At 39.4% G+C, this 24,477-nt stretch overlaps 3 protein-coding genes across 9 annotated transcripts; 2 read left to right on the top strand and 1 right to left on the bottom strand.

Annotated features, from left to right (window-relative positions):
- Nucleotides 1-355: 355 nt before the first annotated feature.
- Nucleotides 356-19,645, bottom strand: LOC128254247 (origin recognition complex subunit 4). The gene is made up of 3 exons (XM_052983163.1): nt 19,641-19,645; nt 1,708-1,932; nt 356-1,639 (listed from the first exon to the last, which is right to left on the bottom strand). The coding sequence occupies exons 2-3, from the start codon at nt 1,897-1,899 to the stop codon at nt 452-454; spliced, it is 1,380 nt and encodes a 459-aa protein (XP_052839123.1). The 5' UTR covers nt 1,900-1,932; nt 19,641-19,645; the 3' UTR covers nt 356-451.
- Nucleotides 7,178-9,809, top strand: LOC128254246 (glutamate transporter polyphemus). 6 transcript variants are annotated; one of them, XM_052983157.1, is made up of 8 exons: nt 7,178-7,548; nt 7,612-7,677; nt 7,948-8,098; nt 8,162-8,391; nt 8,458-8,641; nt 8,700-8,878; nt 9,265-9,437; nt 9,497-9,809. In XM_052983157.1, the coding sequence occupies exons 1-8, from the start codon at nt 7,475-7,477 to the stop codon at nt 9,754-9,756; spliced, it is 1,317 nt and encodes a 438-aa protein (XP_052839117.1). In that variant the 5' UTR covers nt 7,178-7,474; the 3' UTR covers nt 9,757-9,809. The 6 variants fall into 6 exon arrangements, with proteins under 6 accessions (XP_052839117.1, XP_052839121.1, XP_052839116.1 ...); XM_052983156.1 differs by having other exon boundaries at nt 7,180-7,548; nt 8,162-8,641; XM_052983158.1 differs by lacking the exons at nt 7,178-7,548; nt 7,612-7,677 and having other exon boundaries at nt 7,968-8,102; nt 8,162-8,641.
- LOC128254250 (general odorant-binding protein 56a) lies at nt 14,610-15,313 on the top strand. Of its 2 annotated transcripts, XM_052983167.1 has the most exons (3): nt 14,610-14,728; nt 14,790-15,075; nt 15,144-15,313. In XM_052983167.1, exons 1-3 carry the CDS (start codon nt 14,678-14,680, stop codon nt 15,215-15,217), a joined length of 411 nt encoding a protein of 136 aa, XP_052839127.1. In that variant the 5' UTR covers nt 14,610-14,677; the 3' UTR covers nt 15,218-15,313. The 2 variants fall into 2 exon arrangements, with proteins under 2 accessions (XP_052839127.1, XP_052839126.1); XM_052983166.1 differs by having other exon boundaries at nt 14,790-15,312.
- Nucleotides 19,646-24,477: the final 4,832 nt, after the last annotated feature.

Here is a 24,477-nt window from a genome sequence, read left to right on the forward strand (position 1 = left end):
CTGGGTTTTTGCCTTAAAAAAATTTTAAAACAGTTAACTTTAAGCTTTATTAAAGAATTAAATAAATATAAGAGATGAAGGTATAAAATTTAGAAATGTGAGACTGTTTAGTGAAATTTTTACTTTAGTCTGATATTTAAAAGTGATATAAAGATTATGAAGAAGATTCAGGTCCAGCTATTCTTAAATTTATAAGTTTATATGATCAAGATTTATTTCATTGGAACGAATCATCTTGTTTTAAGTTTGATAAGTAAACCAATTAGGTTTCAACTTTATTGTAATTAAAGGTGTAAGTATTAAGCTCTTCTTATAATAAGCTCAATCTCCTTCGATATTTAAAACAACTAAGTTTAAACTTTGCTAGAAATAATAAATAAATACAAACAACTAAGGAATTAATGTGTTCAATTAAAGGGGTTATGAATTAAATTAAGGGAATGAGTAAGTGCTAGATCAGTGAGCTCTGCGCCCACTGGGCCACCTCGGTGGGCAGTGCCTGGTATCGCTGCACCGCCTGCTGGATCTGCCCATAGGTCAGGGCCAACTTGTGCATCTCGAACTCCTTCTGGACCTTGCCCACGCCGCCTCCTGCTCCGCCGGAAAGCGGCATGATCAGCTCCCCGATGCGCAGATGCTCAAAGGCCTTTAAAACAATCGATCGCTCCACGCCCTGCATCGTGGTGGACACCTTGGCGAACTTGGAGAAGCGGGCGAAGATTATCTCAAAGTTGAAGGGGTCGCGATCGTAGATCTCCGAGTGGTGCTTGATGGCAATGATGAGGCACAATTCCAGAACGGAAAGCCCGCAGAGCAGCTCGATCTTGTCGTCGCCTTCGAACTGCGAACCCAGAGCGGCCATTTTTTCGGCAGTAATGTAAGGGGATTGGGAACGAAGCTGGGCCACCAGGCGAAACAGGTAGCCCTTGAGGAAGGCCTCGCTGATGTCGAAGTCGTAGAGCGTCTGCAGGGTGCGCTGTGCCTGTTGGCTGGCCAGTACCTTGGCCACATGCTTGTTCCAAGTTTCACGAACTCGCGGCGAGAAGGAGTACTCATTGGGGTCGAAGTGATTGCGCGCAAAGCAAAGCGCCTCCGACCGGATCTTTTGCAGGCCACCAATGCGTTTGACCGCCTCCTGAAGGGCAGAGCCGCTGGGCAGGGACAACAGCTCGCGGCACAGTGCCACATACTCCTCGAAGCGTTCCGAGCTGGGAAACAGGAAGACCTGGCGGTGCGAAAAACGCGACTTGACCCGCTTCTCCAGCAACTCAATCACATCCAGGCGGCAGGTGACGCCCAGCACACAGATGGGCGCCTGGGCGGATTGGGAGACATCGAAGAGGTTGTACAGGAGCGTCTGGTTGTGGTGGGCGCAGAACAGGTCGAATTCTTCCAGTATAAAGACCACGCTCTTCGATTGCTTGCCACCCGCCTTGAGGCACTGCAGCAAGAAGGCCAGATTTTCGGCAAAGGAGCCGAAGACACGTCCGTCTGCGGCATTCTCCAGCTGCATTTGCACCGTAATGGATTTAAGGGCCACGCGGTCATCTGTGTGCAGATTCCCATCCAGGTGGACAATTAGAGTGTTATCCACGAACGATTTGTTGGCCAGCAGATCCGTCAGCACGGCGTTGATGAGCTGGTGGATAGGGATTGGTGTTAAGGGGATTAACAGCCAGGAGACTCCACTAGATCCTGCATGCATACCGTGGTCTTCCCGGATCCTCGTGGTCCAATGAGCAGCAGGGAATTAGATTCACCCATTTCCGCTGTGCGTTGCAGCAGTTGGCGCACGTTGGAGCGCTCTTCCGCGTAGCCCCTCAGTGTGGTGTAGTCCCGCTGCAGGCGCTCCTTCAGGAAGCGCCGAGTCTTGGCCAGATCCTGATCCGCCTCTGGCATCTTTTTCGTTGGTCTCTTAAGTTTAAAAGTAATCAAAAAATTAAAACGCGCCAAATTGGACAAATGTAAACATTAAGAATAGTGTGACCGTCGCTCAATTTGCTCTAAATGTATAAAAGTATGTGAAAAACTCCGAAAGAAAGTAGTGGTGACTAACGGCGGGGTTACAAACTTTGCTAGTCGAGACACTTCAGTTTTAATATACCAATAAATATACTAAACCTAGAAGTTATGATAGCAGATTCAAATGAAAACCAACTTTAAAAACAATTATATTCAGTTTACAGAACTATGTTACAATTTATGAAGCCATAACTTTTCTCACAGTATCCGGTTTTCATGTAATTTTAGTGAAGTGCGAATTTTCAAAACCAGCACTTTTAAGGAAATAATTCTTCTCAAAGAAATTTGATTTCGAAAACGAAATTCATAAATCAAATAGGCAGAAATACTTTTTGTTTTTTTTAATATTTCATGTGTAAAAATAATCAAATTTAAAATTACAAAATGTATAATTTTAAGTTATTGTATTTATGATATAACCATAAGCTTAGTTTTCTCTTAAAGCCTATTTTCAACTTATCAAAAAGGCGATACCCCAATAACGCGAATTTGTTATTGGATTGTTTGTTGCCTTCAATGTGCTAAAAAATTGAAAAAAATTCAACGGGTTTCCTAAAACCTCCTTCTTCCTAATATTTTTTCCTGCCACTCATTGTCAATGCGTTGAAAATGCGGTATGTGGCTCCGCAGCTCACGTTGTGTGACCCCGTAATGAACCCAACTCACTTTCCTTGCAATATTTTACGTGTAACATTCAATTACGACCCAGACGGGCAAATAATATGCTGTATGCTGCGGTGGCATGGCCGCTATTCTTATCCTTTGTCTGCATGCCGCTCACTAAAAATGCCGTTAATATTTCCCATCCCAAAGAAAGCTGTGTTCTATGAACAAATAGTACGAACCGACCCCACCACTCGCAAGTGCAATTATTTGGAACATCATCGGGTATGACTTTCGCATCCGCACGTCGGCAACGCACCAACGTCAATGACTGACAGTTTATTTAATAGAAAATTCGAAATGTGTGTGGAGTGGAGTGGAGTGGCGGGCTGTTTTGCGTTTGTTTTCCAAATAGTTTTTCCTCGACGGCCCCGTACAACCAGCGAACAGCATTGACAAATTATGCGGAAAATATGCATAATAAATGAAGCCACGCACTTTGAACTTGTGCAGTTATTAAAAACGGAGAGCATGTAAATTCCTTTCGAAGGAATGACAGTAAAATGGGGATGCCGATTAAAAAAAAAACCTAAAAACAATTGATCAAATTTATTGAAAGTAAATAATAATATTACAGAATTTAGTTTAGTTTATATAATCCCAAGTCGCCAATGGCGACTTCTCATAAGGAATTCAATTCCATTTGAAATGCTTGGAAGAAAACTATATTTTAAATTTAGCAAATGGGTAGTTTCCCCCCATCTCCACCCCCCCAAAACTCCACTGACAATAGTTTCCCATGCGAGTGCATTCTTATCGTTTTTGAAAATTTATTGGTTTCTGTTGCTCATCCCCAGTTCGATGATATTGAAATTTCAAGCTGCCCAACGCTCCATATGGCCAGACCACATTAAAACCGGGCAAAGTGCAGGCTACGCATAGCAAAAACAAAGTTCACAAAGCAACCAAGGGGCAAAAACAAAAGAAGCTAAAAAAAAATAGCAGAGCAGAGCGGAGAATAAAGGGAATCTAATAAAAATCCACTTTGTGCAAGTATGAAAAATGAACGATGAATTGCATTATAAATGCAAAAATATTGTAGGAAGCACGACACCAGCGTCGGACAAGCGCGTCAGAAAATCTGATCAAAATTATTGAGGCGCACGGAATGGTGAACGGGGGGCGGTGAAGCGGTGGAGCGGGCTAGGGGGCGTGGCAGTCGCTGCAAGGGAACGTGGCGCATTTGCAAAGTTTTTGCGGCGATGCTAAGCTGTTGATAACGCCGATGATGACGACGCGATAAGCGCGGCGATAATGTTTTCGGATGCCACCCCCACGACAGGTGAGTTAGGAGTAAGGGCAGCAGTGATGACACAATTTCTGGCTGCTTTATCTGGGTACACTTGGAGGTACCTTATTTCAGTACCTCTTTAGATGGATAAAATCAACGTAAAATAATTTACCGAAGACAACGAAGCTGCGTACAGAATTATGACTTATAGGTTATTGCAAGTTCAATATATTTTTTTTGTGTACATTTTAGTTACCCAAAATCAGTGCGTCTTTAGGTAAGTAAAAATCAACATAATTTAAAATATAAAAATATAAAAACTTTAATTTATTTTTCGCAGCAATTTTTTTTAAAGATTAAATAGTGTAGTTTATTTTATTGTAGCTGTTACAAATAGTACCTATCCCATCACTTGACGTGATTCAGGTGGGCGGCAATTGGCAAGGACAAAAGCCAGCACATCCTTGTGGCCGTGGTCCCGGCTTGTCGTCCTGTGCGTGCGCTGCATTGAGAAATTCGTTCGAAATGGCATTTATTTTCGGTTTAGCTGATGATGAGCCACGGATAATGGCGCGGGGTATAAAATCCAGCGAGTAGCCAGGCAGACAAGTAGCGCCGGGAATTTATAATTATTTGCCAGATGACTTTCTGCTACATCAGAACCCAAGTCGAGTCTGGCCATTGACATTGAGCAAGGCAAATCCAGGGAGCTCCAAGATTATGATTTAACTATAACATTATTAAAAGAATATAGGCGCAGTTTCTTAGAAAGCAAGGGAATTTACATGATTTAAGATTATTTAATAAAAGAACGCGAGTTAAATAAGCAGATTTAATAATACTTAAAACTAAATAAATACTTATTGAGTAGTCGTTTGTGTAATTAATAGATCATTCAAGAGTGCTTGTTATGTGCCTATCATAGAAGTCTACAAAGTATTGTTTATCAAAATGTAAGTAATATGATTAATTAAAAATGGAACCCGTTTTTAAGGTATAGTATTATTAAATATAATTATACATATATAAAAGTTTAGAAAACATGATCTGTCTAAGTAGATTATCTAAAATATATTAGCGACTGGTTAAGATTAATGGCAACTAATTAATTTATCAAGCAAAAAATATTGTCAATCTAAAAAAAAATTTTAATTGCATTAATATTTATTCAGCGACCAATCGTAATAAGATTTCTTCCCGTGCAGGAAAAAGTTAATTTTTGCCTCCAGCAATAACAACATTACGCTCAGTCACTTGGATGTTTGGATCCCTAGTGTCCTGGTTTCGCTTTGTGCATAAATATTGTGAAAAATCGAGCTTAGTTCAGGTTAGGGGTTTATCCGGGAGCTGCAATCTATCGTTAGCAGGCGGCAGCAATCACAGTTAACCCCCTGTTCAAACCCAAGCCCAAGCCCGAATGCAAAACGATTCCTTTTATTGCACCACTCTGACCCACGCCAATGCCATGCAATTATTTGTATAGGAATTTAAATTGAATGTCAGTCTGTTTGTTTCCATAACATACACACTGGCAGTAGTCGCACTCGTACTCGCACATTGCTGACAGTTTAAGAAACATGTGGATGTGGAGGCAGGATCCGGGCTCTAGAATCCAGGACGAAAGGGAAACTATGGACGAAGGATGGGTAACAGGAGCAGGACATTGTCGCACATAAGCAGTTCTTTGGTTCCTTCGATGGTGCCGCTCGGTTCCTTGTCTGCTGTAAAATTCCAAATTTGTTTTATTTGATTTCTGCGCTGCGCTCTGCTCTCGGTCGTTTCCCGTTTTTCTTTCTTCTTCGTTTCCCAACCAGCTTTTCCAGCAGTTACAGCTCCTGCTGCATATTTCCCTTTATGCAAAATATATGCTATAAATGGCCCCGCCCCCGTCCGCCTTTATTTGAATATCGTGTCACATGTCGCACGCAGTTAGGTGCCTTCGTTGTTATTGTAATTGTTGTAAATGTCGCCCAGCGACAATATCGCATTTGCATATTACTGTGCCAACACAGAGACGCTCCACATACATATATATATAAATATATATATATATATGTATATATATTTATATCCCCCTGGTAGCCCCTTTACAACCCGAGCTCTGTGCATTTTTACTTAATTTTATTTGTATTGGATTTGCGCCGCTGTCTCGGCAAGAGTTCGCTGTGTGCAGCGCAGCGCGATTTCGGAATTCTGCAATTTGCACAATAAATTTTAATTCAATTTACTGTTAAACTCACCCAGAGACACAACAACCAACTAAATGCGGACGCGGAAGTGCGCATTCTGGCTTGACAATCGTCCTCCGGCGAGAATCGCAGGATATTCAGCCAGGAGGCAAGGGCGATGCAGCCGGAGATTACCATCAGCCGAAGGGCTACAGTGAAGCCTGGCCAAGGGGGAATACGCCTGAAAAGGCTAATTGGGATTTTAAGATCTTATATCTATTTTGTTAAGGAAGGAGCCTGTTATAGAATGAGTATCTAATGCTTATAACACATTCTTAAATAGTCTCTTATTAGCAAAGCTCTCATGCAATTTACAAATATATTAATTAAGCTTATAATATGCATAAAACGTGCTTTAATTGAAATGCTTAATTAGAAAGTATAAGCGGTATATAACCTACAAAACAAAAATATGTATAAAATGTATTTATAAGATATTTCACCAAATTCTAAGAATAACAAAAATGTAAGTTCCAAACAATTTTAATGCTATTGCTAACATAATTATATATTTAGTACACATACACAATTTTCTGGAAATTCCAATAACAAAATATTCAGTGCCGAAATACAAACATATTCAATGCCGAAGTTTTTGCTCAATTAAATTAATTTACGCTCATTTACAGTTAAGATTTGATAAAACATTTAAGGTACGTTGTAAGTTTTAGCCATTTATAAAAAAAATTTTTTTGGTCACTTTTGTTAAATTGTATATTATTGAAAAATATTTTGAAATATTGTAAGAAATTCTTTTAAAAAAATTGTGTATTTCTTGTCATTTGATAATAATGTTATTTTTTGGTAGAAACACAAGCATTTGGTAAACACAGTGAAATTCCCAAACAGAAGTTATTAATTAGCTTGCTGTTTTCATCATAACAAAGGCTAACCGTAGTAAGCCATGGAAAACTGTCACCGGGACCGCAAGTTCTACTCCCTCCTTGCCTCAGGAATCTTTGTCCTGCGACCGCAGGACCAATCTGCCGTTTGTTAAGGAAGTTTATGCGCTGCAGGACCGTGAATCGGGCAATAAGTTGCGCTTATTATGATAATGGGCGCGCATGTGCAACCATTTTGATTGGGCTGCGGCAATCTAAGTTGCAGCGTAAGTGAATTGAATGTGCGCAGCTGCACAGCTAAAATGCAGAAACGGAAAAAGGAAATGTGAATGGAAAATGGGGCTACGCAATGAACTTTACTAATTTGGAATTGTTGTCAAAAGTGCGAGACAATTTTCCTTGCCTTTTTGTGTTTTTGTAGCCCTTTGTCCTTGGACGCCATTGTCGCTGATGTGGCCGCTCCTGCTGGACGCCGCTGAAATCTGGCAATGGAGCCGAAGCAGCAGAATCAGGCCAAAAAACGAGACGATTCTGGCCATCACAATGAGCCGCTGACCATAGTGTGAGTTGAGTCTTGCAAGTATGTTGATCCTTTCCTCGAGGGTAATCCTTGGGTACATTGCAGCCAGTCCATGACCTCATTTTACATCTACAATCCCTACGAGAAGCGAAGCGTGGAGGTGCCATTGACGTGAGTATTATTATACCTTTAACAAGGAAAGGAAGCAAATCATAAAATTTTGATTGATTTTTATTTGGTCACCATTTTATATCAAGAACATACATTATTTGTCTTAATTTAAATCAATGCATAAAGTTTTGTACTTATCTACCTTGGGTTTATAATCCTGATAAAACGTTATATTTGGGGTTCCTGATATCTTCCGAATGCAAAATTAAAAATTATTAATATTTAGTTTACATATAACTTACACATTTACTCTTCAAATTTAAAACCCAGCAACTGCGATGCGTTTATTTCCCTGTTAAAATGTGTGATTGGAACGGGAATTCTGGCCATGCCGCTGGCATTCCGCTGCTCGGGATTCGTGGTGGGTGCTGTGATGTCCGTCCTGCTGATGATCCTGCTGACGTACTCCATCCACTTGCTGGTCTGTAAGTGGCTACCTCGGTACCCTTGATTCCCGTTTTAAATATCTGCAGATATCCCTTAGATATCTGGAATGACGGAGTGCTGTCGTAGGCGACAGGTTCCGCAGGTTTCCATGCCGGAGGCGGTGAGAATTGCCTACGAGGAGGGTCCAAAGTGGGTGCAGTGCTTCGGCCGAGCAGCCGGATTCCTGACCTCCTGCGTTCTGGTCTTCGGGCAGTTTCTCTTGTGCACCGTTTACCTGGTTTTCGTGGCCAAGAACTTCAAGGAGATCGGCGACTATTATGGTGATAAGTACAATGAGCGGTATTATGTTCTGGGCGCCTCTTTGCTACTTCTGCCGCTTTTCATGATCCGCAGGCTAAAGTACCTGGTACCCTTGAATTTGGTTTCCAATTTCCTGCTTTATGCAGGTTTTTCACTGATCATGTACTATTTGTTTAGTGGTTTGCCCGTTATTAATGATCGTGAATTGGCTACGCCTCCTGTCGAATGGATTGAATTCTTTGCCATTGCCGCCTTTTCCCTAACAGCCGTCGGTTCTGTAAGTTAAATAAATTCTTAATAAATTGTTATAATTTTAGTAAGAGGGTAATACTTAGATGCTGGTCGTTGAGGCCCATATGGCTCATCCGCAGAGCTATCTGGGAATTTTTGGAGTCCTTAACCTCGCGGTCTTTTTAATCCTGCTCTCTAACATGTTCTTTGGCGTAATGGGATATTGGCGGTTTGGCGAAAATGTCCAGGCCAGTATCACCCTAAATATTCCCAAGAACGAAGTGTAAGTATTATTAACTAAAAGTTTAATTTCATTGGAGGTACTTTAAGAGCCTAATTTAATCTAAACTCTTCAGCTAATTACATTTTTATTGTGTTTTAGTTTTTTCAATAAACAATAACTACGGGCTTTTGTTTTATGCTAAATTACTTTATCTTTTGAACCATTTTCCATTTTGTGCTCTATACATACGACTCAAATATATTTAATATATAAATATAACAAAAGTTTTTTTGTTAAGTGTATGAAAGCTATATAACTATATATTTTCTTCATATATTTTTTTGGCTTTTGTTTTATGTTAGATCACTTTGTCTATTAATTTCCTTCCAAAGTCAATAATGTTAATTCAATATATTTAATCATGATATATTTTTCCCCTCTCTTAGCCTTTCCCAGATCATAAAGGTTTGCATAGCCTTGGGAATTTTTCTCAGCTATCCGCTTAATGGTTTTGTGGTGATCACTGTAGTATTTAGCGACTATGGCAATTCCACTGAGAGACGCAAGCATCAAAGCTTGATTGAGTATATAGTGCGCTTAACCTTTTTGTTGCTGACAGGTTAGTATATAATTAAAAATATAAATAATTTAAAAACATTTATTAACATACTTCTGCAGGTGCAGTGGCTGTGGGTGTGCCCAACCTAGCGGCTCTCACGGAATTGGAAGGAGCTTTTTCGCTGAGTAACCTGAACCTTCTTTGCCCGGCCTTGATCGATTTATTTCTCAACTATGGCGTAGGATATGGTCCACTGATGTGGAAGCTGATTCGCGATATACTGCTCATACTGATTGGTCTCATCTTTGGCACAGTGGGCTGCACAGTGGCCATGATTCAACTGATCCGCGATTTTCGCACAACGGTCAGCAATTTGTAGAGTTATTCCCAGCTTCCGCTGCACATTGCTGTCAATAAAATCGGATTTTCCAAGTTGTCCGTCTTAGTTTCCAGCTTTTTTCGTTTAAGGACCCAATATTTAGCTGCTTGTTCGGTGTCTTTTAATTAATTGGGAGCCAAGTGTTTGCTGGTGTGTTTGCCGGCTGCTGGCTTATCCCCTGTTAAGTCTGTTGTCTAAGCTCCGGCGTCCGCTTCTTGTTTGCCCAACGTGGCGTATACTCGACTCGCACATCAAGTATACGCCACGTTTAATTAGCTAAGCCGTGCCTCAGGAACCGCCGATCATTTAAAACGAAGCCCAAGGCACGGGTAGCTGGAGCTGTAATCAAATGCAGCCAGGACCACAAGTCCCTGCTTCGTTTCCTGGTTTGGGTTTGGGGGATTTTAAAATTGAATTCCTTGCCTCAATGGAGCGCAAATACAAAAGGCAAAGTTGCCTAGCTGCCGCACAATAAACTAAAAGACAAATACACAAATACAAATTCCGAGCCAAGAAGAAGTACAATCCCTGCAAATATATATATACATATATATATATATATATATGTGTTTGTATCTTTTATATATAAATAGGCACAGGAAAAGCAACTGCCGACGACGGCGACTGTTGACTGCGCCAGTGTAAATAGCGCGGCCAGCGAAGTACAGCAAATAAAAATAAATACGAAAAAATAGTCCTGCAGCTCCTCAAGGAACTGCACGAAGGAGAAGGAAGACCACTACTGCAGCAATCACACACAAAACACAATTTCCATTCTTCAAATAGAAATACAAGAAAAAAGGAGGCAAGCCGAGAATAAAACGTTGCGACTGCCAGCGACAGCAGCCAGTATGTTGGAATGGGGAGAATAAGGACGAGTACGAGTATCCTGGGGCATGATTTTTGCAGACATGTTGCTTAAAACTTAATTTAGAGCGCCGCTTGCACTGGCCCCCAAAAATAAGGCCCAAAACCGAAAAGCAAATCAACGAAAAAACGTCCTGCAAAAAAATAAGAAAGGAAACACGAAATGAGATCAGGCAAAAGGAAAAGCTCACATACAAAATTTGCCAGCGGCGCGCCGCTTCAACTAATTTTCGTATATAATTCCGTGGGCCAGACAGGACGCGAAAGTGGGAGGTTTGCTGGTTTGTTGGTTGGGTGGATTGCAGGACTTTAGGACTCCAGAACTCCTGCGGCTGCAGCCAGTTTCTTGCCTAGTTGTCAGTGCAGCATCATGTCAGTGTCATTATCAAACAATTCGCTGCAAACTGGGAAAAGCGGGGCGGAAAAACTGGCGAAGCAAGTCCCACATGGCTAGGTTGGTGGCTAAAATGTCGCTGGCCCCTCTCCTTGCAGTCTCCAGACAATGCGTGCCACAACTTCATTCCCGACTGTCTCGCCTGTCACATGTCCGCTAGACTCGGAGTAGCGTCGACTCGAGTCGAGTCGAGTCCTGTCAGGCCAAACTCTCAAATTGAAAAAATTCCCATTTTAATACAATTATTTGTAGGCTAAAAAGAAAGGAAAACGAAGTAGTAGAAGACGACTCTGAGGATGGAAGGATGTACAGCTGAAGAAGAGATATGGTGGAAGTCTACAAGACTGCATGCAGGAACATACAATTTCTGGAATATAAGCCTAAAAAATTGTAGCAAAATGGGACCTTCAATAAAAAGTAAAATAATTAAAAAATGGTATTGTCAATCAAAACTTATTGTGATCAGCGTTGTTTATCTATAAGATATAAAGAAAAACAATAAATTAAGACAATAATAGCTATGAATACTAATAATTAATAATTATAAATATAATTAATAATTATTATAAATATACAACATTTTAAAAATTTATCATTTAATTTATTTGAGAATAGATTTAAATATCTTAAATTTGTATTTAAATTTGAACCATATTTATAGGAACTATTTCAAATCAAGTATTTTCCACGTTGATTATGATTTAATGTTTAATTTATATGTTACCATTTTAAATGCAATAGTCGTATTAATATACTGTTTTTTACTGTTCATTTTTTTCTTTATCTCTATGTTAAATAAATAATAGAAAGTAATCTAAAGTGAGGAAAAGTGAGGATTTTAATTTCTATTTAATTTAAGACTTACTTTCTATTTTTTCCTCATCTAAAATGATATTCAAGATGGTTTAAAGAACTTAATATGATTATTTGAAAGTTGTACTACACACAATCCCACATTTAATATTATTTACCACTTCAATTAGGCAAACCTATTTCTAAAAACTTTCAAACCAATTTTGCAGAAAATGACCTTTTGCCTATTCTCAATATTAAATCTCGAAAACAGGTCATTCTTGTTTAACCAGACACTCGCAAGCATAAAAATCCAACCGAAGAGCTTCACATTTCTCGGGCTGGGAAATGACTGCTCACAGTTGTTTGCGGAGGATTGACAGGTGCAAAAGGCAAGGATAAACTGGGATCCTGGGGGCCAGATGGAGATGAAGATGGAAGGTTGGTTCGGGGTCGAGTGTCTGAGGTCTCGTACTCTTCCAGCGGCTTTGGCACGTTCCATTTGTGCCGCCTAACATTTATTTACTTGGCTGACTGAAATGTCATATTTGCCTTTGGCCCACGTTTACTTCATTCTGATTGTATGTGATTTGCATGCCGACAGGATGGGAAAATTAAACCGCAAAGAGAGCAGGAGGTATGATGTTGGGATAAAAGAAAGAAGGCCGAATTGTCACAGCGGCGAGGCCATCTCAACTATTTACTTATTTATTTCGTATTGAATGAGAGTTTGCCTGAGAATTTTAGCCCAGTTCCTCCCAGTATTTGCAGCGTTCCTTTCCAATTTGAAATGTGCACTGGCCACTGACGTGGAATAATGCCGGTATGCCAGCCCTCTAACAATCTATCCTTCTAAACGTTCAGTCATCCATCCATTCATCCTTTCATCCATCCATCCATCCATCCTTCCAACTATCCACATCCCTGTGCTGGCATTTGCTTTTGTTTGCGGCATGCGATTTGTAGATTTTTCAACCCAAAACGCTTTGCCAGTGGACACAGCGGCAAATAATGTAAGCCGAGGGTCGGAGGATTCGGGATGTTAGATATAGGATATATAGAGAGAGTGAAGAGATTCTGGACAACTGGTCAACAATGTGCCAGTGCATAAGTTGGCATTATGCAACAAATATGCAACAGAGCTGGCTCATAGCTTCGGGTCACATGACCACTTGCATGCTAAATTCTTTAACAGGGAGTTGGCGAGTCCTAGCCCAGAGGGCCAAAAGAGTTGACCAAATCACTCAGCTCGAGTTTGCTGACCGATTTGCATATTCAAGCAGTCCGGCTGTCTTCAAGATACAAAGATACAAGCTCTCGCCTGCACTCGAAAGAATTTTCGACCCGTAAGCTATTTAAAGTAAGTAAGTAAGATAATACTATACTAAAGAATACTTCAAAGGTTTTTTAAATTAAAAAAAAAGTAATCTGAAGTGAAACTATTTGTACATTAAAAAAAATATTAATAGTATTATGCGAAGGAGCTATAAAAACTACAGATTTTCACATTGAAATTTTTATTTAGGACATTCATCAGTCAAACTATGAACAGTCTTAAAGACAAGCAATCTTTGGGGACCATAGGACATATAAGGAAATTGCTTTTCCCGAGTGCACCCGACTGCAATCAGTGAGAGTAAAGAGTTGGGTTCTCCTTCCCCTCGAGGCTGCTAATTAAGTGTGTGAATTCCTATCGGGCGGAGGAGTTGTTGTTTTTCTAATGAACCAACTAATTGCATCTAAAGGCAACTGCAAAAGTAATCAAAGTGGCAGCCTTCGAGTTGCGAGAGCCCAAGAGTCGGCAAAACGGCAATAATAACGAAACTTTGTTCAAGAATTTTTGGAATGTTGCACAAATATGCGCAAGAATGCAGGAAAATATGCTTGGACCAGTGCAAACGTGATTGGGTGTTGGAAAGAGATGGCCAATAAGCGGGGAAGGCTGCACCCGAAAGAGACGGATAAAAGACGTGCGAAAGAGAGGGAAGACGGCCGGTCGACTGAAGTGGCAGACAGAAGCTCGTTGAAGTTGCTGTTGCTGTTGCTTTTGCTTTTGCTGGCTTATATCAATAATTGCCGAAAGCAAATTGGAAAAGTTATGCGCCTGCAGTTAATGCGACCAGCGGAAATAGTCGCAGTCAAAATGGAGCAACAGCCAAACGGAAGTGCCCAAAACTCCCACACACACACTCGAGTATAAATATCCAAAGTTGTTGACTGTACTTTGGTTATTAGTATTTTAGTTTGGAAAGAGTTTGTCGATTTGGAGATTAAATTCGTGGTGCCAAAAAATCATTAGATTGCCATTCCTTGCAACACTTAAAAATATTAATATTATAAAACAAGCTCAATTTACTTTTCACTTAATTTTACTTAAATACTTTCTTAATCTCTATAGATTCCTGTAGTTTCCCAAATATAAAAATCCAGTGTCCCTAATTTATTCGGTAATTTAAAGTATTTAGCCTTCGGCTTGCAACATCTTAATTTCCTTGTCGATTTCTTCTTGTTTTGTTTTTAAAAATTTGTTTTGCAACTTGTGTATTTTTTTGGGTTTTCGGCCGAAAGGAGAACTTGCCTGGCACTCGGAATTTGTTGAAGCAGTTTTCAAGATACTTTCGTTATGCCAATTGGCATGCGGCTTCGATTTGAGTTCTGCTTGGCTTGGTTTGTTACTCTTGCGTTATTCAAACTGCGCCCCAACTTGTTCAGGTTGTTGGCCACCGAAAAACCGCGAATTCTGTTCGGCTCATTGAATTGATATTTGCAATTAAAAAGTTTTGCAGACCCACTAATGATCGAAAGATAAGGCCTATAAAAGCAGTGAGTTTTGGGTGATAACTCAATGGAATCAGTTGAAAATACAAAATGAATCGAGGTTTGGTGCTGGTAGTTCTTCAATTTTTGGCTCTGAGCGAGGTGAGTTAAAACAGGATATTTAGGAAAATGATTTGATTGATAATTAAAATTTTTTTTTCAGTCCCGTTTTGCCAAGGTAAATATTAATTTGGGACTTACTGTGGCTGATGAATCTCCCAAACCGTTTACGGAGGATATGATCCGACTTTGTGGCGATCAAACGGATATCTCTCTACGGGATTTGCACAAACTCCAGCAGGAGGACTTTTCGGATCCCTCGGAATCCATCCAGTGTTTCACTCATTGTTTGTATGAGCAAATGGGTCTCATGCACGATGGTGTCTTTGTGGAGCGCGATTTCTATGGACTGCTCTCGGACGCCAGTAATCCGGACATCTGGCCAGAACGTGAGTGCCACATGATCCGGGGCAGTAACAAATGCGAGACCGCCTTCAAAATCCACTTGTGTCGGCAGGAGCTGAAGCAGCAGCAGCAGAACTCTTTGGCTACCAAGGATGTGGAGGTCACCACTCTATCCGATTCCGATGATCCAATGCCTTAGGGCTTTTTCTTATAACATTTGGTGGTGGTATATGGGCTTTACTAAAATCACACATGTTATTTTATTTGCTTTTAAAAAAGTTTCAATAAATATATCTACTTTTATCTTCAGAGTGAAGCGACTTGTAAACAATTTTTGAAAATTGTTGATTTATTATTCTTCTTTACTGGACTTGTGTTATAGCGAATTAAATACAAATTATCTCTAATCTGCTTGGCCAGTAAATATTTCGAGGTCACCACCACAGCTGAGTCCGCAGATTCAATGCGTTAGATGTTTCTATATGGTTTTAATGATTTTCAGCAACATTTTTCTTTGCTTTAATAATTACAATTAATATACTTTTATCGACAGATTAAAGAGATCTGTATTATAATTACAAACAATAAATTTATCTTTTTAGAGTACAGATTTATACAATGTTGGGAAACAGGTGTATAAATATTTTTCTGCACCCAAAATTTGTAATATATGGTGTTCTTGGACTTCTGTGATACTGGTATGCATGTGGCGGCTTAAATTTCCATATGACCAAGGTCGGGCACTCGACTTGACTGTGACCATTAGCGTTTTGGCTTCGATTGGGGTTTTTCCTGCGGTTACTTCGCTTTTCCATGGAAATTTAGCCACTTAGGGCGCAAACGATGGCGGAGCAGTGTAGCTGTGGAGCATTCTTAACTAAGCGCAGTTCGCGGCGCACACAGATGTGTAAATGACGCTAATGCCAGATCGAAGTTGGGAGTTTGCCTCAGACCATTTAGGACCACCACCGGCAGGGACCATTTTGCCCACTTGTCTGCGATTTCGAGTGCATTTTGTGCGGCAATTATTATTTTCCTCTTATTTTTTTTACGCGCAATACTTGGGAAACGCGGCACTTGACTTTAAATTGTCGCCTGATGCTCTCTGACCACCTAAACTCTCGACTTTCTCGGTTTTTGCATTTATTTTGCGGTGCCACTCCCACTTGGCTGCCTTTTAATTTGCTGCCTGCGCCAATTGTTAAGCAAAAGTGGCTAATTTGAAATTCTTTTGAGCGAAGTGTGCACATTTTTGAATGTCAACTTTTCGTCGTCTTCCCGACTGCAGCGCTGCTTTTCCCTCCCTCATTTTTCCCGGGAAAATGTCTGCCTTTGGTGGCTCGGGCCTTGGCTTTGGCTTTGTCTTTGTGTCACGCGGCATGAAATTGAATTTTCGGTCTGCCCCGCCAGCAGAAGCGACAAGTGACAAAAGCCCGGCCAATTGTCGGGTGACCTCCAGGCGCCCAACCCCACTCCCTCCACCCCCAAAAAAAAAAAGAAAAAAACAACAACAACCTCCCCCCTTAAGCCTTCAATTATGCCAGGGAAGAGAATTTGCCACCGCCATTTTGACACTCATACAGCGTAATTCGAAATGAATGAAAATTTCTTTTTGTCTTTTCAGTCGGTTTTTCAGCTTTTGATGCTCTCGTTTTTCCCGCTTTTTTTCCCCGCCTGCCTTTGTTGTTTTTGGTTTTTCTGCTCTTGAATTTCAATTTACATAAGTCTCTGCTGCTTTACCATCTCTTTGTTCGACTTTCATCTTAACTTTTGCCTACTTTTGTTTCTCGACGCGACTCGACTCGACTTCTGGAGTTTGGCGAAGTCGCGCTGTTTTTGTGGTTAAATGTAAATTTTATTGAATTTAACTCTTTTTGTGTCTGTCTGGCTGAGCGTTAAAGAGGAAATTGCATAATTATGTCCAATCTTGAGGCCAATCCGCAAATGTGCAATCTAAGAGCAAAGAGTGGTGGAAAAAGTAGCAATTGGATAGGGCTTTCCTCTTTTTACCCTTGTGTTTGTCCTCAGGCTTACATTTCTTATCCTTTGAAGGCTTTTTAATTGAGAAAAAACCTCTCCAAAGGGCTTGTATGCAAATAGTTTTTCAAAAAGAAAATGAAAAACTTTTTTACACTCTTGTAAATGTACATGCGAAATAATTTGATGAACAAACACATGACTGTTGAAGTTTTCTTTTCCTTACACATGATTATTTTTTAGTTTTCTATTGATCTTTTTGGTAATTTGTAATTTGCATTGTTTTATGTCTGAGCCCTCGGCTCATCTTGAAAATTGATTTCACTCATCAGACATCGAAACAGATAAAAAGTGTCGAGGGTCTGTCAAAATGAGATTCGGTGTAGCCGAAAAATACATTTATATTGCTACATTTATGCAACATTTCAATCATTAATAAATCAATTAAAATAAATTGGAATTTTGTGCGCTGATGTTGAACATGAAGAGAATATTTATTCACTGGCAAAGGGTAAGATAACTTAAACAAACAGAGAATATTTATTCACTGGCAAAGAGTAAGATAACTTAAACAAACATTTTCAAGAGTCTTATCAGTTGCTAAAAATAATTAAAATAATTCTTGAATTGAATGAATTAAATAATTTAACTGGAAAAATATATTATTTATAAAAATTATGCAGTTTCAAGAGGCCTTAAAAATAATTACGTTAAATAATAAATTACAACCTTAAAAGTTTTTATAACATCAAAAATGTAATTGAATTTTGAAGGATTTAGAAGGGTGTTTTCATCTTCGGTCTTTTAAAATCTTATTTTCTTTCTTGTTTTTGCTTACCCATTTTATGCCGTCCCTCTCCAACCACTCTTTCTCTTTCTGGCAGGCCATTTCTTGTTCTGTTGTATGATGGATTCGGTTCCATGCCATTTAATGCAATTACGCAAAGCTTACATTGCCCATTTTTCCCGGCTACGACCACCCCGCTGCGGCTGATATAAATCAGATATGGAAAAAATGAACGATGAACGACGAACGACGGAAATTTTTGATGGCAGCCCTGACATTTTTAAGTGACAGACACTGGCCATGCAGAGAGCTTAAATTATTCATTTGATTTACGGCAAAAACATAAATTCACCGCAGCAAGGGCGGCAGTCCCAATGAGCAGTTGCATAATAAAATGCATTTATATCAAATTATGTATCATCTGTCAGACAACTGGGAAAGTGCACTGAAAGAAAATAACAAGTTTTTTTTATAAAAAAAAAGAGTGAGGACGAAAATGAATGAAAGCTGTTATTTAGTGCTTAAAAGTGTTTCGAGTTTCGATATAAACATAAAAATCGCTGAAAACATAATAGTTTGAGGATCATTTTTTTTAATATTTCATCAATTTACGTGATATTTTGATAAGTGATACATTAGTCTGGAAAATTATTTTTTTTTCCAGTGTGATGAGACAGGAGCGGGGAAAACTAGGCACTCTCTCTCGGACATGGAACCACTCTCAGCGCCTTACAACTGGGGAGACATGTCGAAAGTTGCGCGACGTCTGTCGTTAGTGGATGTGTTAAGTAGGGAATTGTGAGATGATGGGCGGGATCGGTGGGCGGGGGCAGTGGGCTAAGACGATGGCAAACAGACAGGCGACAAATCCACACCGCAGCTGCAAAGAAATGATGGCCGGAAGGAGTGGGAAGGAGGTTAGACATGAGCGTTAAGAGCATTAGACTAAACTTTGCCTTTGCCATTGCCTTGATATGCAATGTCCTAATAGAAAATCCCCAAAAAATATGGCAATGAAGCTAGGTTAGCATGTGACACAGGGGGAAAAATGAAGGGAACGGGGTCAATTATACTTACGTCTCAGAAAAAGTTCTGTCATGTCCAACAGTTTTTTGTTCTTTAAGAAAATTTCAGCCAAGGAAAGTCTTTAGTCTTTATTGTCTGAAAAATGTAATAAATTATATTAAAACAGGAAGGGTCTATTCTCATAAACAATATACCTAGAGTGAAAATGAATAATACTATTTTATAGCTTTGTCTAATAATTTAATTTTTTAATCTTGCCGTCAAGGCTCGCAAAAGATCGTTCAGAAATAATAATCATCATCAAAAGCTTTAGGAAAAACCCTGAGTGATGAAAGTCTAGAAATCTATGTTTTCTATTAAATATTCTTATATAAAAGCAGGAAAGTAATACACCTGTATACAATTTAGATACAGTTGATATTAAAAAGATGCATTTTAAGAACCTTATTATTAAATTATATTGAGGCATGCTAGAGTTTTAGAACCTTAAGGTAGACAAAAATTAGTTGTATAGACTTTTCGTAATAATAATCACTTCATAATATTCTCATTGCTGGTAGCCCATCTGATGTTGATAATAATCCTTAACTTCCAGGCTTATGCTTTTTTCCAAATTGGTTTTCCGATACTTGTTTGGGTTTCTTTGCATTTTCCCAGCCGCCTGCTGTTTGTTGGCTGGCAGAGAGAAAAGTTTTCCGCCTTCCGCCGGCTGCTGGCAGCTGTTGCGTGTTGTAGACCCATCCGCATCACCCCAGCAAACAAAAAATCACGACAAAAAAAAAATGAAAATAGAAAGCAAGAAAAAGAATCAACGGGGCAACAAAAAATTACTCGAGCTTAGAGGCAGTTGCTGTTGTCTGCTTTCGGGCGTTAAGAGAAACCACCAAACCCGAGTTTGAGCCATAAAGGGAGTAAAAGATTTTGGCCAAAGATCGATATGCCAACAAAAAAATGTAAATAGAGTTCTCCGGGCGGCCAGAAAGTTGACTTGAGTTAGGGTATGTGAGGCATGGACCGCAAAATCTCATCACGTTGTGCAAATACGGCCGCATGCCAGAAAGGCGTTCGAGTGTAGATTAAAAAATAGCCGCAAATAGCTTTCGGCTAAAAAAGTAGGACCCTGCTTTTCACACTTGAAAATCGATTACGCAGCTGTGATCTGCCCCTCCCCATTTTCGGCGCCCACATTGACAGGAGCGCGTGTGTGAAAGTTTTTGTTTTGGCAAATCACGTATTGGCAATTGCTTACACGCTGATTGAGTCCGAAAGCTTAAGGTCTAATTAGGTGGCCCCCAGGATAACGATTCGCTTTCTGCCATTTCATGGCAGTCAAATCAACGGAACTGCATCTCAAGCTACCCATCTTGAAGTTTCATTTGTCATAAGATAGATGCACGGAGAAAAAAGATCACGCCAATGGAAATTTTCGCGGAAATTCTGTATCTTTGGAATAAAATTACGACTCATGTGTGAATTACCTATAATATTAAAAATTAATAAGTACAAACTAAAGCTAGAAAGCGTTATTTAAAAGCAGTGTCTTCTTAATTTAGAGTTTAATATGTGTTGAAGTAGGCATCTTAAAATAACAGACTACATGTGTACATTTTTTAAAAAAATTATAATTTATTAGTGCACTCTTAAACAATACATAATTTTACAAAAGCGTTTTCTTTTTATTTATAATTTTACTCTATAAATTCATCTGCGTTAAAGTTCATTGAGTAACTTTAATTCGTTTGATTATTTGCATTAAAATCAACGAACAATTAATGTTCTTTGCCTAAAATATTAATGCAACTTACTTATATTTGTTTATTTTTTTTTTTTAATTTTTAAAAATTTTGGATAGATTTAGGTGTTTAAATTTGTTTTTAGAGTGATAGACAAAAAATTAAAACACATCTAAAAGTATGCTGGAAAATTTGGTTAAATAAAGTTTTTTGATAATAATTAATTTATAAATGTCTTTAAATGTACGCCATAATATTTTAGATTATAAGCAGCTATTTTGAAACGCAAGTGTTCAAAACTTACTTGGTTAAGCAGTGCTCTTTTTTCTCGGTGTACCAAAACCTCAATCAGCTTGAAGCTCCAGCTGAGAGTCTGAGTTTTGGTCGGAGTTTGAGTTTGAGAAGAAGACAGCTGAAGACAACAGGGCGACACGAGGAATTTCTTCATTTACAGGAGACGGTTTGTGGTGAAAGTTGCTGACATGGCAAAGACAACAGGGACGGGACCAAAAGCGGGAGGGAGTTGGCAGGAGACGGGCGGAAAGAGAGGGGCATAGTCTCCGCTTGACGGCTTGTTGCGGTTGTGGTCGCGATGTTGGGTTTTAGATTTTTGCCAGCTGCTGTGCTCTGCTGTGCCCCCTTTTGCATGCCATGCAAAAATAATTGCAGACATTTGTGGCCCAGCAGTTGAGAGCCCAGCATCCCGGCATTTATTCCTGCTTATTGTATTAATTAAGAAATTTTAGTTGGGAATTCTGGCTGGTGGATTTGAGGTCTATTAAAATGAGTTGGCCACCAGTTGCCATTAATTTGAGCCCGGCACGTGATCTGCAGCAGGAGCAGTTCGAGCAGCTTCAGCCAGACAGGAATGTGCTGCATTGAATGCAGGAATGCGGGAGTCCTTGTAGCCTGGCATTTGGAGCACCATCGTCATCATCGCATCTCATCGCATCGGTTGGCTGCATTCCTTGTGCCGTTTTCGTCGTCTCCGCTGGTTAATGAGTTATGTCAAAGGAAAACAATGTTTGTTACTTCATTTATATGCCATTATTATTTGTGTTGTGGTCGTCCTGCTAGCACTACTACTGCTCGTACCACTACTACTTCTTCTACCACTTCTTCATCATTCCTTGGCCATGGTATCTTAGTTTTTCTTTCAGCTTCAGCTGGCAGCCAAGCTCCATTATTCTGCTTGTTATTCGCCCTCTCCCTCTCGGCTGGTTGTTTATGGCAAAAGTTTTCCTTCATTTTGCTTTTTTTGCTTTTTATTCCCCGGCAGTTTGTTGTTGTGCGGTCGCATTGTGCCATGATTATGATTGTATTTCGTCATGTCACTATTATTTGCTATTTTTCGCTTCAACTTTTGCCCCTCCAGCTCCAGCTCCAGCTCCAGCTCTAGTTTCTCATTTGTCTTACTTCTTTGGGGATTTAATTTGCTGCTCGCAAATCCATTTAAAGTTGAATTTAATGCCTGGGCCATGCCATGCGCTTCGCTGATTCTTTTCGCTTTTCGCAGTGTTTAAATTTAATTATTCTGATTTGCTTCCACTTTGGCGCGGGGGCGTATGAATTATATTGCGCATACGACGTGTATGCACTGCCGCTGGCCAAAGTATCCGGCAATTGTAATTAAAACTAATTAATTGCGCAAATATTTGGCTTTGCTAATGGGTTTAATGAAATGTTATTGTTGGCTGCCACTTGTCCCTGACCAGTTCGCCAAACAAAAGATGAATTTACTTGGTTAATTATGGCCGGAGTGGGCATAAAGTGCTGCCATTGAGGTTTGTCTAATATGATTTTAATTAAAATAACCTCAGGTTGAGTTTTCTTCTCTGACACTGATTGGGTGTTTATTTTTAAGGATGGGAAATAATTGAATTACGATTCTAATTAGCTCCGATTTGAGCATCATTAGCGCATTTAAATCTTTGTGGAGACCACATAAATCTATAGTGATTTCAAATTCCTTTTTACACTACACATAACACATTTTAACATGATTTTAAATCATTACCACTTATAATAAAGTGATTAATGGAAACCAAACCAATTCGAGTATGAAAATAAGTATTTAAGTTTAAAAATCATATGTTGCCTTAGCTATTTAAATCACTTCCTGCTAAACTAAATCTAGATCGCATTTCCCCTTTGTTACACCGTATAAATATTGATTCCAGTTGCCATATGCTGAGTAAAACTAAACAAATTGCGTAATAAACAAAAGCACACATAGAAAGAGAGGGCGATAGAGGAGTGAGTGGGACAGCAGTAGACACCTGGCCTGCTTCCCTCACGACTTCCTGACTGAGCTCCTTTAATTGTGATAAAGCTATCTCCACGCCAAGGATCTTGGGGGAGTTTTATGGATGGCAGGAGGAGGTGGGTGGTTGCGGCAACTGCGACATGTTGTGCACAACAAATAATAAAAACAGCAACAACAACAGCAATCAGGAGCAGTTAATAGAGGGAAGCGCAGTTTATCAACTTAACATGTTGGCAGGGAAAGGAAAGTAGAGAAAAGTATGGGAAATGGGTGGAAAGGAAAGGAGTTTTTTGGGGGAAAATGCGGCGGACTTGTAACGAGTTGTAAATGTGTGCGTGCGCGTATCTGTATTTGGGCGTGTGTGTCTGTCTGAGGGGCTCTGTGTGCGTGCGTGCGCTCAATGATTAATTGCAATAAAACGCTCATGATCCAGAAACTGGGAAACTGGGGAAGCAAAAGCCCGTACGAATATGATAAATGGCATTTTGTATTGCCCACATTTGCACAAGCCCTACACGGAAAATATATAAAACCTAACTGAAAACATTTGTTCAATAGGAAAGGCACTAGAATTAAATTTATTTGGGTTAAAAAACACACAGTTTTGTAACTATCATAGTCAACATTATTTGTATATATCAGTTAAGTGTTTGTTTTATTTAATAATCTTATATAACATTATGTTCCAAAATATTACAATATTTCACAACTTTAAATATTTTTAAATAAATAGCTTAGATCAAACAAATATTCTTACTAAAACTGGTCTTTACTACTTTTGGACTTTTCTTTGAAGTAAAGTTAGACAATATGTCAAGTTTGTGAATACATTTTAAGTCAAACAAATAATTTTTGTAAATGATAATCAATAGCTACTCTTATATTTTTTTAATCAAATCTAAATTTTTAGACTATAATGAAATTTATTTTATTTTTTCAATGTATTTATCTATTTACTTATATAACAAATGATATAATAGTTCAAACTAAGATCTAACAAGGCCTTCAGCTCATATAATTCTTTAAATATTTTTTATACCTTCCTTGAGATTATTAAATTATTTTTTTGAAGTGTACCACGAAACTTGTCTCTTCGGCTTGTTGGCACTTGGATCCGCATAACCGCGAGTGTCTTCATTTTTTTTCGTCATATTTTTGTTGGCCCAAGCCCCATTTTTAGTTCACATTCGTAGACGCTCAAATTTATGCTACTCTTTTGTCTGCCTCCCTGGTAACCCATTCCCCTCCACCCCCCCAAGTGTCGGTGGAAAATTCGGAAAAACCGGCAAGGGAAGAAGACTTGTCTTGCCTGCTTTCCTTACAATGGAAACACGTACATTTCTCGGGCGTACGTGATGTCGAGTATTCATCAACAATATTCGTTTGTTTGCCACGCCACGCCAGCACACATCCACTCGCACGCTCATATATAATGAAAACATTGTCGTGGCAGTTCATAGACATCTCAAACTCACCAAGTGAATGTTTGTTGTTGATTATTATTTCCGGTTTGTGCGTTGCCTTCTTCAAGTTTCCCAGTTTCCCGATTGCTCCAGCCAGGCGTATAAAAAAGGAGCAACTTTGCCAGCCACTTGGCAAGCTCATTTGCCAAGTTGTAAATTAAAGTTGTTCGGCGGGGAAAGAAAAACAAACCGAA

This window comes from Drosophila gunungcola, assembly GCF_025200985.1.
Source record: "Drosophila gunungcola strain Sukarami chromosome 2R unlocalized genomic scaffold, Dgunungcola_SK_2 000004F, whole genome shotgun sequence".
Classification (NCBI taxonomy): domain Eukaryota; kingdom Metazoa; phylum Arthropoda; class Insecta; order Diptera; family Drosophilidae; genus Drosophila; species Drosophila gunungcola.